The sequence below is a fragment of the Protobothrops mucrosquamatus genome, unplaced genomic scaffold (assembly GCF_001527695.2).
Source record: "Protobothrops mucrosquamatus isolate PMUCROS unplaced genomic scaffold, P.Mucros_1.0 scaffold640, whole genome shotgun sequence".
Classification (NCBI taxonomy): Eukaryota; Metazoa; Chordata; class Lepidosauria; order Squamata; family Viperidae; genus Protobothrops; species Protobothrops mucrosquamatus.
This window is the reverse complement of record NW_015386932.1, coordinates 219,065-236,888: the sequence shown is the minus strand read 5'-3', so window position 1 is coordinate 236,888 and position 17,824 is coordinate 219,065. Positions and strand designations below refer to the sequence as shown.

The following is a 17,824-nucleotide window of genomic DNA, read 5'->3' as shown; positions in this document are numbered from 1 at the left end:
CAGGATGGCACCAAATTCCTTAATTTAACTTGATGCTGCAAAAAGAAATCCCATTCTCTTCTTTGATTGCTACCACATATTTAATTCAGCAGGGGAAAACATAATTCTAAGGTGTGGACTTTGTTCATTCAACACTTTCGATGTGGATTTAATCACTCTCTCGGTTTGTACAATGCCGAGTCACAGCCTAACCAGTGAGCTGGATTGCCACAACATGCTAGGCTAGAAAAAAAAAAAAGAAATCAAAAGCAAGATTAGTAGTGATTTCCCACCTTAGTTTATTTTGCAAGTCTAGCTGTTAGGTCTTTCACCAACCTGGTTAATTGTGTTGCGTGAACACAACCTGTAAAAGACAGAGAAACACGTTTTCTTTTTTTAATATATATATTTTATTTTTTTAACTTTCTGAGAAGCACATTTTCCGAACGAAACACGCCAAATAACAACACCTGTTTTATCAATTCTTAGAATCTCTCTTCTTTGTTTAGCCAAGGGACCAGATTATATCCGATTTATACCTTTTTATTCCAGACTGGATTGGAAATGAAATTGCCAGGGAGAACATGACCTGTTGGATTTCTGCGCTTCGGGCTCTTCTTAAAAGGAAGAAATGACAAACATCTTTCAGTTAGACAGGAAAACCGGCCAGATAATTTCTGAGAAAGATGTCTTCTGAACTGCCAGAAAATGCTTGTTTTCTTGTTGTGGCAAATCCTTGATGGTGCCGAAAGGACAAAGCGCCACCAGGAGCATCAGAAAATAGTATAGGATACATTGTTGATTTGTACAAAAGCAGACCCCCCAGGGCTCAGCTGACTGGAAAGGCTTTTTATTCTCTGTGCCAATCTATCTAAGGTTCTCATAATTCTGAACATGCTAAATGGAAATGGAAATGGAAATATTGTGGACTGAATGAATCAGAGGCTCCCATGGCAGGTGTGGAGAAACAAGAAAGTCGGGCAAGGGGGGGCGGGGGGGGAGATCTGGGTGGGAAGAGACCCAATAAAGAATAATCTCCTAAAAACCCCAGAGCCAAGAAAAGTGATAATTGTCTTCAGAAGTAATAGTCTCTGGCCTATATGAGAAAAGTATTGCTTTCTCTCCTGTTGAGAAAAAAGGATGACTTTCCCAGGTAGTTAGAAAAAGTCAATATTTGAAAACACGCTGCCTTCCGGAGGGAGGGGGTGCCTGGGAAACTGAATTTTAGAAGTGCACAGGGTCATCTAGACTAGAGCAAAGGTGTCCAGGCTTTAAGACCTGTGGACTTCAACTCCCAGAATTCCCCAGTTAGCAAAATTCTGGGAATTGAAGTCCACAAGTCTTAAAGTTGCCAGACTTGGAAAACTCTGATCTAGAGGGAGAGAAGTGGATGGACTTCAGGACCATGGACAGCACAACGTGACCCTATGGCAGCTGTCAAGTTTTTTTTTAAGAAAGCCTATAGATCAGTGGTTCTCAACCTGTGGGTCGGGACCTCATTTGGGGTCGATCGACCATTTCACGGGGGTCGCCAAGCAAGGCTGTCCGCCATTTTTTTGTCCGCCATTTTTCCCCCTTTTCCGGCAGGTGCCTTACCTCCCTTCGGCTGGGCCAGCTGGTGGTCGGCCTGCTCCGTCTCTGCCGCTTGCCAGCTATGCCTCGGCCGGCACAGGGGGCGGAACCACGCATGCGCAGCGCTCCCGGGCAGGGAAAGTCCTCGACTTACGACCGGTTGGGTAGTCCTTGACTTATGACCGGTTTAGTCCTCGACTTATGACCGGTTTAGTCCTCGACTTACGACCGGTTTAGTCCTCGACTTACGACCGGTTGGGGTCGCGGCATTAAAAAGGTTGAGAACCATTGCTATAGATGGTTTTCTAAGACTCCATCTGGCCACCTGAGAGTCAAATTTTGAAAAACAATTGGTTTGAGTTATGGAAAGTCAATCGGAGACTGCATCTTCAGAGGGTCTGGGATTCATGTCAAGTAATCAAGGGGCAAAGTTAACCCATCAGTCCAGGGGAGACGACACAGAAGGTAGCCCTCAAGGATGGGCCTCGGAAGACCCATGGACCCGATCCATCTCCATCTCCACTGCTTGAGCTTCTTTTCTTGGGGACTCCTGACCTTGAGCGTGCCAAACACAACCCCCTGCAGGGTCCCCAGGGTGAATTTAATGGATAATTACGGGCATGAGGTTCTTTGAAGGCTTGTTCTGGATTCTTCCAGAACCTTCTGTGGCTCCTGCTTCCCTTCTGCTTATTCAGCACCCCAAAGCTTGTCAGAGCCCCCCCCCAATCTTCTCCGTCTATTGATGGAGCAATCTCACGGACGAGAACAAATGTTGCCAGATGCCAGCTATGCTCAGAGGAGCTGGTTATTTTTAACACACACAAATGCACGAAAACACAGACATGCACACCAACACAGCGATATATCAACAGTCCAGGTCATTTAAGGATAGGATAGTAATCAATGGCTTAATTTGTGCCCAAAGGAATAACAGTTCTCTGTGGTTGTGGTTGCTAACTATTGCTACTCACAAGATGTTTATGGATTGGGCAGGGGGGGTATCCTCTGGGTGGCTTTTACAATTAGCTCTTAAACCACCTTCCCTGTTTGAATTGCCTGAAGAAAACAAAGCTCCTGAGTCTAAAATTCTGGCTGGAGAGAATTAATTTTCCATCAGTTCTCACCCGAGGTCAAAGGGCCCCTGTTATTTCTGCGCCTTGCTGTGTTCCTCCATTCCGGCCTTTGCTGTTCCAAAGACAGCTGCCTATTTCCCACACTGCCGTGTGTGTCTTATTTGCTGGACGGGGTGCGTGTCAACACCTCTCTTTCTCTCCGGATAAGGGTGTTGCTGTTTTCAGTCCTCTTTCTCTCCCAGATGCATGCAAACACAAGACTTTGGGGCCAACAAGGGATGCGTAAAATCACCTCCCGCTGGGGAAGGGTCCTGAAAGGGCTGCAGAAAACTTCCTTGCTCCCAAAAACTTGCAAAAAAAGTTTACAAAGCTTCTGGAGAAAGCCTGCAGGGCGTTCTGGCGCCCCGTAGTGGCAGGAGAGGGAAATGGCTGGAGGAGTCACTGCCGTGATGCCATCTGGTTTAGCAGAATAACAGAGTGGGAAGGGACCTTGGAGGTCTTCTAGTCCAACCCCCTACTTAAGCAGGAGACTCTATACCATTCTGGAAAAATGTATGTCCAACCTCTTCTTGAAGACCTCCACCCACGACTTCTGAAGGGAAGCAGTTCCACGGATTAATTGTTCTCACTGTCAGGAAATTCCTCCTTAGTTCTAGATTGATTCTCTCTTTGATCCGTTGCTTCTTGTCCTGCCTTTAGGCGCTTCAGAAAATAGGTTGACCCCCCCCCCCTCTTCTTTGTGGCAGCCCCTCAAATACTGGACCACTGCTTCTCAAGCCTTTTGTTTGCATGAGTATAAAAATGATTTTTAAGTTTTGAATCTTGAGTCACATAGACAGACAAGTATGCAGCAGAACAGAATAACCGAATTGGGAGGGTCTTTGGAGGTTAGGGTTAGGGCTTAAAGTTACCAAGGCTGGACACTCCTGCTTTAAAGAAACCCCCCGTTTCTGTATCTCTCTCCTGCCAGCTCTCTCCTGATGCAATCCCATTTCATAGGGCGGCATGGAAGAGATCCTCTCCATCACGGCTTAAAAATTAACTTTATTCTCCACTGCTGCCAATTCAGAGGTTTGGCTCACTGTTTCCCTTCTTCAAAGGCAAGAAACAGGGCAAGAAACTCCGTTTATTGCTATGGCAAGGAGGAGGACTGTGCCAAGGCACCCTGGCTTTTTGGAACTTGCCAAGACATGAGAGTCTGAGCTGTTTTTGGGTGCCAGTTCTTGCTCACAAACAATGGGGAGACGAGGAAGGGAACCCCAGAAGGTTGTGTCAGTGTGTGCATTTGGAAATGAATGGACCACGTGATGCCTTTGCAGGGAGCACTATGTGGGTGTCTTTATCTTGCAAAAATAAGATAATTGAGCAACAGCTGGCAGGGAATAAGAGTAAAGACATTTGCATGACAGATTTGCTAAGAATTCAGTGAACACATTTGTAAATAGTGCCTTTAACTGTAAATGACAAAGACCAGGATTCAATCACGTATTTTTTTAGAAGATTTTTTAAAAAATAATTTATTATTTTTGTAAGTAACTCAAAGTGGCTAACATACCTAATGCTCCTTCCCCTTCCTATTTTCTCCACAACATCCCTGTGAGGTGGGTTCGGCTGAGAGAGAGGGACTGGCCCAAAGTCACCCAGCCGGCTTTCATTGCAGAACTAGAACTCCTAATCTCCTGCCTGTGCCTTGACCACTAAACCAAACTGGCTTTCATTTTATCTGCGCAATGATGCAGACAGTTTATAATAAACAGTCTACTGATCATCCTCTGTACCCATTTTACAGATTGGGACTTACTTTCCCTGAGACAATGGTTTGCCCAAGATCATCCAAGACGGGGGAGCAATTTGAACCCTAAAAATGTCCACCCACCTCAGATCTATTCCTGGGGATTCAAAATCAGAAACTCTCAGAGAGTGGGAGCAATACACTCCAGGCATGCCCTGGAGACCCTTTGCTTTTCTTCTGAGTGTGGCAAGACCAGCCTTCCCCCTCTCCCCCCAAACCCAGGAAAGAAATCCCAATAGAACTTTCTAGATGCCAAGAGTCCCCAAAGCTATTATCCTGCGGAGATGGAAGCCAACATTCCTTGGTAATAAAACCTTGGATCTGTTGCGGCTCCTGCAGAGAGAGAAAAACCACATTTCTCCTGCAGGGACAGAAGTTTCTCCTGATAAGACCCCCCCCCCTCTATTTTTTTCCTTCTGGAGAGTCGTCCTCCCACCTCCAAGGAACCCAAATGGCTTGGAACTTGGAGAATTTCTTCGGGAGAAAGTGACCTTAGAGGGGTTTCCTGCAAATCACCCGACTTTCAGAACAAGATTTGCTTGCCTCACTGTCTCATTTTCTCTATTCTGCACCCCCACCTTTAAATGGAAGACCCCCCACCCAGTTCGGAGTGAAGACCCTCCTATAGTCCCCTTTCTTCCGTGGTCTTTCTTGTTGTTTCCATGCCTCTCCTGGCTGGAAAGCGCGCGGTGGATCGAGTCCTTCTCACCTCGACCAAGAATTCGGATGAGTGAGTGAGGGCCAAAAGGCGCTTCTTCGGAAGAGGAGAGCCACTCGCCTCCCCCCTGCCCAAGCCCCCTCCTGCGCTCCATTCAGACCGCGGAGGCTCACTCCGTTTCTCTCCAAGCAGCTTTTCCCCCAACTTGGCGCCCTCCCAACAGCGGGACTACAACTCCCATTCGCCGCCTGTGGGCCATGGAGGGTGGGCGAGTGAGGCAGAGGAGGCTGCCTTATTGAGCGGCTCCCTTCGCCGCCCCTCCGCAGGGCCAAAAGATCGCGCGCTCTGGGGCACCGCGCAAACCAAGTCGCCCAAAAATGGCACACTTTTGAGGCGCTCGCAGCCGGCCCAGCTCCCCACAAAGTGTCCCAACGGATCGGGCTGGGTCGGCACCCGCGGCCGCCTGCGCCCCTGCCCGTACCCGGAGACCTCAACGCCGGCGAGCGCACAAGGAGCGTCTGGCCGGCCAGCTCTGCGCTCCGAACTGGGCAGGCAGGCAAGCGGCGCAAGCCGGCCCCCGCTGGCTGTTTTGCGCCGCCTCCGAGGGGGCGGCGGCTCTGCGGCCGCTATAAAGGCGGGCGCGGCGCCTCGGACGGGCAGAGTCGAGCCGACCCATCTAGCTTGCGCGCATCTCCTCCGCAGCCTCCTCCCAGCCAGCTCTTAGCGCGCCTTTACGCCTCCGCTGTTGCGCCGATCCTTCCAATGCGCCTGGCGGAGATGATCAAGAAGATGGGCCCCGGCGAGGTGGAGTTCAACATCCCGGCCAAGAACTGCTACCGGATGGTGGTGCTGGGCTCGTCCAAGGTGGGCAAGACGGCCATCGTCTCGCGCTTCCTCAGCGGCCGCTTCGAGGACCAGTACACGCCCACCATCGAGGACTTCCACCGCAAGGTCTACAGCATCCGCGGGGAGGTCTACCAGCTGGACATCCTGGACACGTCCGGCAACCACCCCTTCCCGGCCATGCGGCGCCTCTCCATCCTCACAGGTGAGACGGCGGGCGCGCGGCTCTGTGTCTGCGCGGGGATCAAGGGCCCGGAGCCCGGGATAGGGCTCGGAGGCAGTCCGGGGAAGGCGCTGTCCTTTGGGCTCTGCTCCCCCCCCAAGCAGTCTGAATGGGACTGCGAGAGAGAGAAAGAGAGAGAGAAATACAGAGAGGAGAGAGAAAGAGATAGAAAGAGAGAGAGAGATGGAAAGAGAGATAGAAAGAGATGGAAAGAGAGAAAGATGAAAAGAGAAAGAGAGAGAAATGGAGAGAGAGAGAGAGAAAGAGATGGAGAGAAAAAGAGAAAGAGATGGAAAGAGATGGAAAGAGAGAAAAGAGATCAACGTTTCTCAACTTTAAGATAGGTGGACTTCAATTCTCAGAATTGTGGTGTTTGGCCACGCGCACTTCTTACAAAACTTGTAGGAGGAATTGTTTGTCTGGAGTATCCCTCCCGGAGTCCCCCCTTCCCGCCCCTGGTAGCTCCTCAACTCTTCGTCATTTGCAAGCGGGCGCCCCCGTGCCCCTCTCTGCCACTTTGCGCGGTTCGCAAGTTCTGCCTGGCTTCGGAACCCGCCTGGTTGGAGCCAGGGACGGGAAGAGGGGAAGTAGAGAAAGGAAAATCTATACCCTGCAGATAAAAAGAAAAGATTATTCCCCCAACGTCGATTAATTCACTCGATATTTCCCCGGTTCTGTTCTGTGCTCCGTCTCTCTTTGAAACGGCTGCAGCTGGAACCCCCACACCCCCTGGCAAGTTTAATGGGGGAGAGAAAAGTCGAGATCGCCGCTCCCACAGTCCTTGCAAGTTGAGACTTTATAAATCTGAGCTTTCAGTCTCGGCTTTACAGCCTATTGATAAGGAGCTTCATTGAAGCGCCTTTGGCAATCTGATAATTCTGGAGTTGAAAAGAAAAGGAAAACAAAGGACACTTTTTGCAGAAAGCCGAAGCTGATAAGAAAAGGAGTGGCCTCTTTATGGATGCCCATCCCGTCTCTTCTAAATAAGGCCTCTGGGATGCTACAACATGCATTTTTATGGCAACTGCAGCAATATAGACAGGGTGCTGCATTTATGACCTGTAGTGAACTTTTTTGGCTAATTGAGGTTAGGATTTAATTTTTAATATATATTTATATAGGCAGAATATATATATATAGTTCTGGAATATGTATTGTATTCCTCTCGTTTATTGCTGTTCTTTGTCTAGCACTGCATGCATCCAGTAGTGAAATTTTGAACCTTAGTTCCTAACCTTCTTCCTCTCTGCTCCTTCTCCTGCAGGAGACGTTTTCATCCTCGTCTTCAGTCTGGACAACCGGGACTCCTTCGAGGAAGTCCAGCGTCTGAAGCAGCAGATTCTGGAAACCAAGTCTTGCCTGAAAAACAAGACCAAGGAGAACATTGAGGTTCCTCTGGTTATTTGCGGGAACAAAGGCGACCGGGACTTCTACCGGGAGGTGGAACCCCGAGAAATTGAGCAACTGTTGGGCCAGGACTCCAAAAAGTGTCCTTATTTTGAGATCTCTGCCAAGAAGAACAGCAGTTTGGATGAGATGTTCCAGGCGCTCTTCACCATGGCCAAACTGCCCAACGAAATGAGCCCAGATTTGCATCGCAAAGTCTCTGTGCAGTACTGTGACCTGTTGCACAAGAAGACCCTCAAGGGCAAAAAGCTCCTGAAGGACAGCTCTGGGGAAGGGGCCGGGGATGCCTACGGCATCGTGGCCCCCTTCGCTCGCAGGCCCAGCGTCCACAGCGACCTCATGTACATCCGGGAGAAGGCCATCCGAGGCGGACAGGCTAAGGACAAAGAACGCTGCGTGATCAGCTAAAGGCTCTTCTCTCTGGTCTTCGGACTTCCCTGACCAAGGGGGACCAAGAAGCTCTTTGGTAGCCAAACTCTGCCAGCCCGTCTGGGAGGCACGCAAGCCTCGGGCTGTGGAACATGGGGCCTCCTCACTCTTCACGGGGAACCCTTGACTGTTTTCCTTTTAGCAGGGGTTGGAGGCGAGGCTGGACCGTCCAGCTAGGACCCGGAACTTGAGAAAAGACATTGAAGACTCAGTGGTGGGAAGGAGGCCTTCTGTGAAGACCCTCTGACTACGTTTGTGGTCAAAAGACTGGGGGGGAAACGGGAGGGGGGATTTGGTTGCCTGGGAGGCAGCCGCTAGCTGAACTCCACGACTTTCTCATGGCTGTGTCTGTGATGCTTTCGGTGTGTTGCCTCTGAGCATGTTGAAAAGTTTTAATTTGCTGCTACTGCTGCTGACAATTGTCCATGGCTTGTCCCCTTCTCCCCCTTCACCCCCATTGTGTGGGAGCACAGAAGGAGGGGAGACTGGTGGGGAAGCTGTTGGAAAAGTGATCCTGTTTACAGCCCTCCTCCTTTTTCATGGACGTTTGTTGACAAACGAGCAAACCAACCTACAACCTACAACCGCATTGCATTAAAGCCAACAGGCACTTTATATACATATGTAGAATTATCGGGTTGATTGTCAAGATTGGCAACTTGTTTTTACGATGTTTGACACTGGTTCTTTGTTATATTTGGGTGAGGTTTTTTCTATGAAATAAAACTTTTGAAAAATACAACAACTTTGGTATTGACTTCTTTGATGGGGTGAGGGAAACGGGGGGGGGGAGCATATTGGCACAAGTATCTGTTGGACAGTGTTGAGTTTTTGGGGTTGGGTGACAGGTCTACGCAGCAGGTTTCCTGAGGTCCCACCAGCAACTGTGCCTGGTGTCTTGAAGATGCCTGATTGAAGCTGGAGATGTTAAGAAGGAGTGCTGAACTAGGATTGTGGAGACCCCTGTCCAAAGCCACCCTTAGCCTTGGAGACCCCTGGCGGACTATGGGCCAGCCTTTTATTCAGCCTGGCCAACCTTACTAAGTTGTAGTTGAGGTAAAAGGAAGTCCTCACAGAAGCCAAGGAAGACCTCTTGAAAGACATCCAAATTTGACAACCTGACGTGGTGTGGACTTCAACTCACAGAATTTCCAGCCAGCATGAATCACATGAAAAGATTTCTCCGTGTTTCTCCACACAGGAGTAGTCTTCTCAACAAATGACCCACTTTCCAAGCAGATCACAGTTCTTCCTTCTCAAAAGACTTGAGAAACTTGACTGATTCCATTTGAGTTTTCAATATCCCTGCCGGGTTTGATGGACAGTGTCCTCTTTTCCCATCCTGGTCCCCATCCAAATCACTTTCAGATCCTGCTTCTCAAGAACTAAGACTCCCTGCAAAAGTAGCTTCCAGGAGACCAGGGTTCAAATCCCCCTTCTATCTTAAGACTTGCCTTCCTCCCCAGACTCTTGCGATGGGAGAAAATAGCAGAGGGACCAGTTGAGCTCTTGAGAAAAGATGCCCTATAAACCCAGACATTATAACTGCCCTCCGGGTGCCTGACCTCAGCTTCCCAAGCTGTGAATGCTGATGGGATAAACAAACCTCTGTATTTCTAATAGGGGCATTGGAGATGATTTGCAGTAACTATAACTATTACTACAACTATTAATAATAATAAGGTAGAGGTTGGTGGCCTCTTAAAATAACTGATGAAGACAGAGAAAGGAGATGAAGTCATTGGAAGAATGGAAAAATGGCATGAAGTTAAATGAAAAGGGGGTGAGATAATTATCCCCTTCCCAGTTTCCATGCGTCTCCTCTGGCATCAGTCTTCCACACGGCGGAAAATACCAAGGGCATTGATGTGCCCAGTGGAAATTTTCCAGGCATTGCAGAGTCAACAAGGCTGCCCTACTGTGCCAGGGAGCATTAACTATACCGAGGATGAATGGCAGAAATCCAGACCTTGTTGACCCCTTGGATGTGCTCAGCCCAACCCTCCCCATAATTGCCTTTATCGCACTCGTGGTTTGGAGTAGAAAAAAAACAATAAACTTTCATCTCACGGGATGCTGGAATGAGGCCAAGATGCTGATTCACACACCTGAAGCTGGAAAAGCAGCAGCTCCAGAGACGCCACCTTTGGCCTCTCTCAAGAATTGCTTTTTGAGGGCAGTTGCAAAGATTCCCCTCCAAAGAGTGTCTTTGGATAGAGAGAGATGGGCGGGAAAGAAAAGAAAGAAAGAAAAAAAGAAAGAAAGAAAAAAAGAGAGAGAAAGGAAGGAAGGAAGAAAGAAAGAACTGGGAAGGAAGGAAGGAAGGAAGGAAGAAAAGAAAAGAAAAGAAAAGAAAAGAAAAGAAAAGAAAAGAAAAGAAAGAAGGAAGGAAAGAAGGAAGGAAGGAAGGAAGGATATTCCCTGGCCAGCATGTGGGGGAAATTTAAGTTGAATGGACTTAAATTCCCAGAATTGAAGTTTGCCCATCTTAAAGTCGCCAAGTTTCAAAAACACATAATGCCCAAACTGTGTTCAATTCTTTGAAATTGCAAGTTATTTTATTATTGACTTTCACAGACCAGAAATAACTTTAATTACAGAAGCAATAACGTCACTCAGTGTCGCTTTAATTAATAGTAACTGTCCTAATGTACCAGGAGGGAGAGAATCAACATTCTTACACAAAATAAAGGAAGAAGAAAAACAAAGAATTTTTTTTAACATGATTTAAAAAAACAAGAAGAAAAAAACAAAAAATGACATGGTTAAGGATCAGGATTGAAAGGATGGTGAGCAAGAAGATTAAGATAATCCCAGATCAGCCTTAAACAGAAGAGAGATCAGATTTTTATCTTTTCATCCTATCAAAGTTGAGATGAAGCAGTGATGATGCAGTGATTTTGTGAAAAAAAAAACCACACACATATCCATGCTGCAGGTTTAAAGAGGGCTATTTTTGAAGCGAAAAGGATACACAGCTGGCAAATCTGACAAAGAACGACGTAAGTAAAATAAATCAAGAGTGTTAAGCATTACAGGCCACGTCAGTGGGGGAGGGGGATGCACAGGCAACCCCAGAATATTAATATAATCCACCACCATCTCTCCCCCCTCCCAAATTATTTTTTTAGCAAAGCTATTAAGGAAGTGAGGAGTATTTGCTCCCAACAAGCAAGCTAAAAATAATCGAAACAACATCCACACATGGATAAATGGAGACTTTCTCTATGAATGACATCTTCCATGGAAACTGATGACAGACGTCACATAAATGTAATAAAATTCAGACATAAGTCATGAAGCTATTTTTTTTTAATTTGCTGAAGATTTTAAATGCTGCTTCCATTTTCTCCCTTGCTGCTTCGCTGCATAAGAAAAATTATTTCCTGGGGGCTGAAAAACGGGATTCAAAGATAGTCCCTACCACTCAACAAAGTGGTCCCTTCCCCTTTAAAAATTCTGAGATCAACCATACATGAGGACCGTGTGGCACAATTCCACCTGGAGTGTACCACTTCATCCCACAGGAGGGGGGGCTGAAGGGGTGAAAAGCCCAGCCAGGAAGACAAGGAAATAAATCCACAATTAATTAACCTATTAGCAAGTAGAAAGCTAACCTGAAAATTCATCCCAGGCTTTGCAACATCTAGGATTTTAATTTTTCTCACTTTTAATTCCAGGAATAGGCAAGATGAATCCACCCACCCTTCTGATGAAGTGGTACACTCTCGCATAGCTTTACCACCCAGGTGCACAGAAAACGGCCCACGGACATCACCCCCCCCCACACACCCCAAATGAGTTTTGCACAATCACACCCTATTGGGCTCACAAATCGCACACCAGGTCCATTTACATTAGCACAATTAGCTTCAGAGGAAGTGTCCTGTCTGCGGAGCGGTATCTCCTTTACTCCTTGGGGACTTCAAACATGCACAGAGTTTTATATTTCTGCAGGAGTTTGTTCTTGGTTTTCACTTGTTCTCGGAGGTGCTGCAGCTGCTGGTGCTGCTGTTCGGGGCTCCGGCTGATGCCCTGCATGCTTTTGATCAGTTTGTGGGTCTCCCCAAATTTAGTTCTCAGCTCGTTCAGCAGCTGGTGGACATCCTGGCTGTCTTTATCCATGCTAAAACAAAGTAACGGGAAAGAGAATAAAAATAAATTCCTTCTGTTAACAGCCGTTATTTATATATAAGCAAGGAAGCGCTCCGATCTTTGGAAAATAATTTTTAATGGTTTTTAAAATGTCTTTTCTGATTTTTTTTTTTAAGAAGTGAGCTCTTGTCTGCACGCTTATATTTTTAAAAAATAAATAGCATCCTGGATTTTAATTCTCGTTCGCTTTGATTTCCCTTTTATTCCTTGCAAGTCACTTCGAACAGGACTTAATTATTGATTATTCATTGATTAAATTGGTTTGCTGCCCATTTTGCTGCAAGGCAGACTTTGCTATCCTTGGTGCTCTCTGTAATATGACTTCCATTGAAAAACCTCATTTTAATCATTTTCCAAATGGGTATGTTTAGAAATTCCAGCAGGTTCCCACCTTCCCAAAAAAAGTTCTCTGAATTAAGGTAGCCCATTATTCCTACTCAACCCCTCAAACCCCTCCCTCCCCACCCCTGTGCTGATGGCCCAAGAAATCATGGAGAGATGGGAGGTTAAGAAGTATGAGATATAAATAAACAAACGAACCTTGGGGAGGAAGGCAGAGAGAGAGGGAGAGAGAAAGAGTGGCTAATTGCAGAAATAAATCTCATGTTTTGAAAACAGAGAATTGTGTTCCTGCCCTGAAAGCAACTCCCACATAGTTGGAAGAAAACATTCTATTTGGGATTTTCCATTAGTGGCTGGCTGACAACCAAAGATAGACTAATAAATAGGCTTTTGCAAAGCAAGCAGCAGAAAACCCCAATATTCTGCGTCTCAGGAAGGAAACAGCTCCAGATTCCTTTTGTTGAGGGCAGCTGTGAGGATCAAAACAGGCCTTCGCCAAAGGGACCCTCCTCATCCAGATGTGCAACGGCCCTCCCTCCCACCAGCATTTAGGAACAACCTCAAAATCATCCTAGCTTTGGGCCCTGGAGCTATTCAGTGCCCCCCCCGCCCCCCCCCTGTCCATCTCATTATTTCAGCCTTGCGTTAGCCTCATTCTGATGTCCTGATTTACAGTTTGGGATGTTTTCGGTTACTGAGATGTTCGACCTCGGTTGGCTCAGACTGTGGACCACAGCTGAGTTGCTCAACCTCAGCCCTTTGAAGATGGGCAGACTTCGACTCCCAGAATTCCCCAGCCAGCATGGATCGTGTGTGCATAGATGGCATATAAAAACATTATTATAAATGTAATAATGAAAACAAGAAAAGATGGCGAGGGCAAGCTTTTGCAAGCTCAGAACAGGGCTAAGTTTAGCTCTGGACCCCCTTCCTCCCTCTAGTTGCCCAGATGTGGCAAGAGGTGGGCCCCCGCCAGCTGTGCACCAGGATGCTCCCCATCAGCTGGGCCAGAGATACCAAATTTGGGGAGCATCGGATTCAAATCCTGAAGGGGTAGAAATCTAAGGGGGAAAAGCACCAATCTCGCTGGAGATCCTCATCTCCAGTCTGAAACCCGGGGATGCGCGGGAGACCTCCTAGCCTGGAACTCGGCCTTTCCTCCATCCCTGCCCTCCAAGGTAGACTGCCCCTGTCCCCGGAGGCTCGGCGGGGCATTTACCATTTGATAATGTCGTGCACCAGGGGCAGGAACGAATAGTTCTCCAGGCCCGGGCCGGGCGGGGCGGCGGGGGGCGCGGGCTGCGCCTGGGGCGGCAGGAACTTGGAGTCGGGCGCCGCGCAAGACTGGGGNAGGGTGGACCTCTTCATCCTTTAGTTCCTTAGCCCGCTCTGGTCCACCCTTCTCTCCTTGTCTTAAAGTTTGACAAACGTTGCTTTAAGGGAACATAGTTTCCAATAGTCCACAAGGGTGGACCTCTTCATCCTTTAGTTCCTTAGCCCGCTCTGGTCCACCCTTCTCTCCTTGTCTTAAAGTTTGACAAACGTTGCTTCAAGGGAACATAGTTCCCAATCATCCACAAGGGTGGACTTCTTCATCCTTTAGTTCCTTAGTCCGTTCTGGCTGGGTTTTCCCCCTAATAGTTAAATGCCACATGTGTGCCATTATGCAAGTAGACAAGGGTGGAGCAGAGCGGGCTAAGGAACTAAAGGATGAAGTGGTTCACCCTTGTGGACTATTGGAAACTGTGTTCCCTTAAAGCAACGTTTCTCCAACTTGCCAACTTTAAGAGAAGTGGACTTCAACATGACTTCTGGGAGTTGAAGTCCAGAGTCTTAAAGTGGCCATCTTCGGGGACCCCTGTTCTGCTCCAAACAGGCTGCTAATTGGGGGCCTTCTGAGCATGCTCAGGAATTGAGGCTCCCAAGGCTGATTTCCCAACTGCAGAATCTGGAGACGCAGCCTTGACTCCAGTTAAACTTTGCTCTGCTGAGCCTGCCTTGGGATCCCTCTGCAAATTTGAACAGCCTTTGGTGGAAGAGGTGAAGACACGGGAAGGGGGAGCAATGGAGAGACCCTGCAGATCCGTAGGTTAATAAGGCCAGAGAGTGGACAGGGGAGCGCAAAAGAATCCTGTTTTTCTCGACTCTGGCAAGCTCGCTACTTACACAAACAAGACCCCCAGTCTGCTGTAACTTCAAACAGTCATGAAACAAACAGTCGTAAGTCAGGGACTTATCTGTAAGCTTATTGGAAAAACCCAAATTGGCAACGGTCATCGTGCTGGGCCAAACACAAACACACATCAGGAGGTTTTAGCCTAGTATCAAACAATTATTTTAGTTTTAGTTTGCCCGAGGCTGGACTTCTTTTGTGCTTGTGTGTTTAGCCAACAACAGGTGTTTAGGCAACAACAGCTTTTGAGTTGGACATGGAGGAGGGGAGGAAGGGCATGAACACTTAAAGGTTTATTCAGCCGTATTAGAAATAAAAACTGTTAATTGGTACACTTAGGTAGCATTCAAAGATCTTTCTTTCCCCCTACTTCAGGCCCAGAGGTGTTTTTCTTTGCGTTAGTAGCAGGCTGGCGACAGAGCAGTGATGCATCTTTAAAAAGTGTGACTGCTTTTTTACCATATGTCCTTCCAGATGCTGGAACAAAAGTGATCTAATGCATTAAATTAACAGAGAAGCCTTTCTCGTTCAGACTGTGGAAGAGTAAAAATCAGGATCCATCTTTTAAGTAATTATATTTCCCAGCTGCAGTAAAATAAGCGAGGGGCCGGGTGTTTTTTTTAATGTCTCTTCCCTGAATTGCTTCTTCATCACCAATGAATCCGATAACTGGCAACTCTCAGCATTTATTGTTGGTTTGTTGAATAGCTAGATAAGTTGGAGAGGTGTTTTTCAAAGTTGGCAAAGAAAGACAGGTGGACTTGCCTCCTGCTAAAATACTCGTGCATCAAAAGTAAAAACCAGCCACTTGGTTCATAAAGCATCCTCTCCTCTGCAAAGGTGATTTTTGCAAAAATAGATTGGCAGTATATATATATATTTTAAAAAAACACTCAATAAACCATAGGAGGTCAATAGCGATGAGAAACATAAAACCATTTGTGGCTTTAAACCTTGAAAGTTGGATCACTGCATTTTCACCTAAATGGAGATTCTCCGTCATCCAGGTCATGGTTGTCTCAAAGATGCTCTTCCAAAAGGCAACTGGACTTTCTTGTCTGTTTGTTTTTTTCCCTTGAAAATGTTTCGCTTCTCATCCAAGAAGTTCCTTCCATTCTTCAGTTTCATCTAAACAACGAGTCACGTCGGACTAATGTGCAGCCCTTCCATTGAACTGGACCGATTGCCTGGCTTCCCACATCTTTTCAAATAGCATTTCTTCAGAAATAAATTAATGTAGCGGGTTAATTGCCCTTCACCTCCCTTTCATCGGTCAGCCTGGGAAAATGTGGTTGTGTTTTGATTTTTCGTTGAGTTCCTAGCAACGTGTTTTCACTGCCTCACTGTTGACATGTGCGCTTCACTTAAACAGGAGGGTTTGGACTTGGGCCATAAACTCACTGGCCCCTTGGAAANAAAAGGTTTTGTCTCTGCTCTGCCACCCGTCCACTTGGCCCTCCCTGGGGGAGAAGATTGTGCTGGCCTAAGGCCGCCTCTTGAGGAGGGAAATTGCTCAAGCAAAACAGAGAAAATATGCTGATCTGGGCTCAGCTGGATTAGCCAAGGGTGAAATCTTACGGTTCCTTCTGGGTGAAGAACCTGCAGCTTGCTCAGAACCAGCACTGGTGGACGTGCTAAAATTGCTCTTTTAGGTTCCTGGGTGACCCAAGTTGGCACGTCGTCAAAAAAAACCACAAACAGGGTATTTGCAGAATCTTTCCTCTGAAGCCAAGACACTTGGAAAGATTTTCCATGTCATAAAAGCATCTATTTATGGCTTCCCAAATGAAAACCATCAGAATTAATAGGAACAGAGTTGATTATTTGGATGTCTTCCGCCTCCTTGCAGGCTCCGTGTGTGGTTTTCTGTTTAACTCTTTTTGTTTAAGACAGAAACCGTGGGGGGGGGGGAAAGCATTTTCTGAATTGTCCTTTGGGATTATCTGACACATGGAGAGTTTGAACAGAATAGAGCTGGAAGGGACCTTGGGGGTCTTCTAGTCTCTTTCTCAAGCAGGAGACCCTGTGTCATTTGAGACAAGTGGCTGTCCAGTCTTTTTTCAAAAACCTCCAGTGAGGTTTCTGGTGGCAAGCTGTTCCACTGGTTGATTGTTCCCACAACTTCTGGTGGCAAGCTGTTCCACTGGTTGATTGTTCCCACAAATGGCCTCGAAACGTAGTTCTGGTCTTATGTTTATGTATACAGCTAGTCCTGCACTTAACAACCATTCGTTTAGTGACTGTTTGAAGTTACAATGGCAATGAAAAAGGTGACTTACGATGTATTTCACACTTACGACCATTGGCAGCATCCTCGTATCACGGGATCAAAATTTGCACACTTGGCAAACTGGCTTGTATTTATGACGGTCGCAGCGTCGCCATTCGGCCGCCTTCTGACAAGCAAAATCCAGGCTCACTTAATAGCCGTGTTAATAACAACGGCAAGGATGCACTTAGAGAGGCCGTAAAATGGTGCAATATTCACTTAACAAATGTCTCACTTAGCAACATAACATTTGGGCTCCGTTGTGGTTGTAAGTCGAGGACTGCCTGTATAAGGAAAGTGGTAGGTCTGCTGGACCTTTGGGGAAGGTCCTCCTCCGTGCTGGCCTTTAGATCTGGCACAGGAGACTCAATCGTCTCCAGACTGCGCCAGAATTCACCATTTCCTCTACATTTTTCTCTGCCTCCTGGTCTCTGTGGGAAAACTGAGGACAAATGTCCCTTTATGTCAGCTCTGGGGAATGAATCAGCCAGGAAAGGCACTTCTGGAGAACGCCTGTGGCTCTGTTTAACTCTGCCCTCCGCGTCTTGAGCCTCCCGGGGGCGAGGAATGTGGCTCCTCCGTCCATCAGGTCAGCCTCCCTGGCCTTCCGAGCTGAGATGACGTATTTCCCAGCCTGCTTTGGAAGCTCAGAAACCGCGGCCGACCACGGTTCCTCTCCGACTTGGCCACCTTTTCGTTCTTGCCAGGAGCCTCTGGAGAAAGTGGCATGACAACCGACCCAGGGAGAGGTGTGTGTGTGTGTGTGTGTGTTTGCTTGAGCGTTCAATTTATTAGTTGCCCTGTCACAAACTGTTCTTCAGGGGGGCGAGAACACTTTGTTATAAAGCCAACCGGCCGACAAGGGAAGGCAATGAAATGCAAGGACATGAGATCAAAGGGGAGGGGGAG

At 47.3% G+C, this 17,824-nt stretch overlaps 2 protein-coding genes across 3 annotated transcripts; one reads left to right on the top strand and one right to left on the bottom strand.

Moving 5' to 3' along the window:
* Positions 1-5,836: 5,836 nt before the first annotated feature.
* RASD1 (ras related dexamethasone induced 1) lies at positions 5,837-7,955 on the top strand. Of its 2 annotated transcripts, none has more exons than XM_015817840.1 (2): positions 5,837-6,122; positions 7,405-7,955. In XM_015817840.1, exons 1-2 carry the CDS (start codon positions 5,837-5,839, stop codon positions 7,953-7,955), a joined length of 837 nt encoding a protein of 278 aa, XP_015673326.1. The 2 variants fall into 2 exon arrangements, with proteins under 2 accessions (XP_015673326.1, XP_015673327.1); XM_015817841.1 differs by having other exon boundaries at positions 7,479-7,528.
* Positions 7,956-11,451: 3,496 nt separating this feature from the next.
* MED9 (mediator complex subunit 9) lies at positions 11,452-13,841 on the bottom strand. Its single transcript, XM_015817829.1, has 2 exons — positions 13,693-13,841; positions 11,452-12,102 (listed from the first exon to the last, which is right to left on the bottom strand). Exons 1-2 carry the CDS (start codon positions 13,839-13,841, stop codon positions 11,886-11,888), a joined length of 366 nt encoding a protein of 121 aa, XP_015673315.1. The 3' UTR covers positions 11,452-11,885.
* Between the last annotated feature and the right edge of the window lie 3,983 nt (positions 13,842-17,824).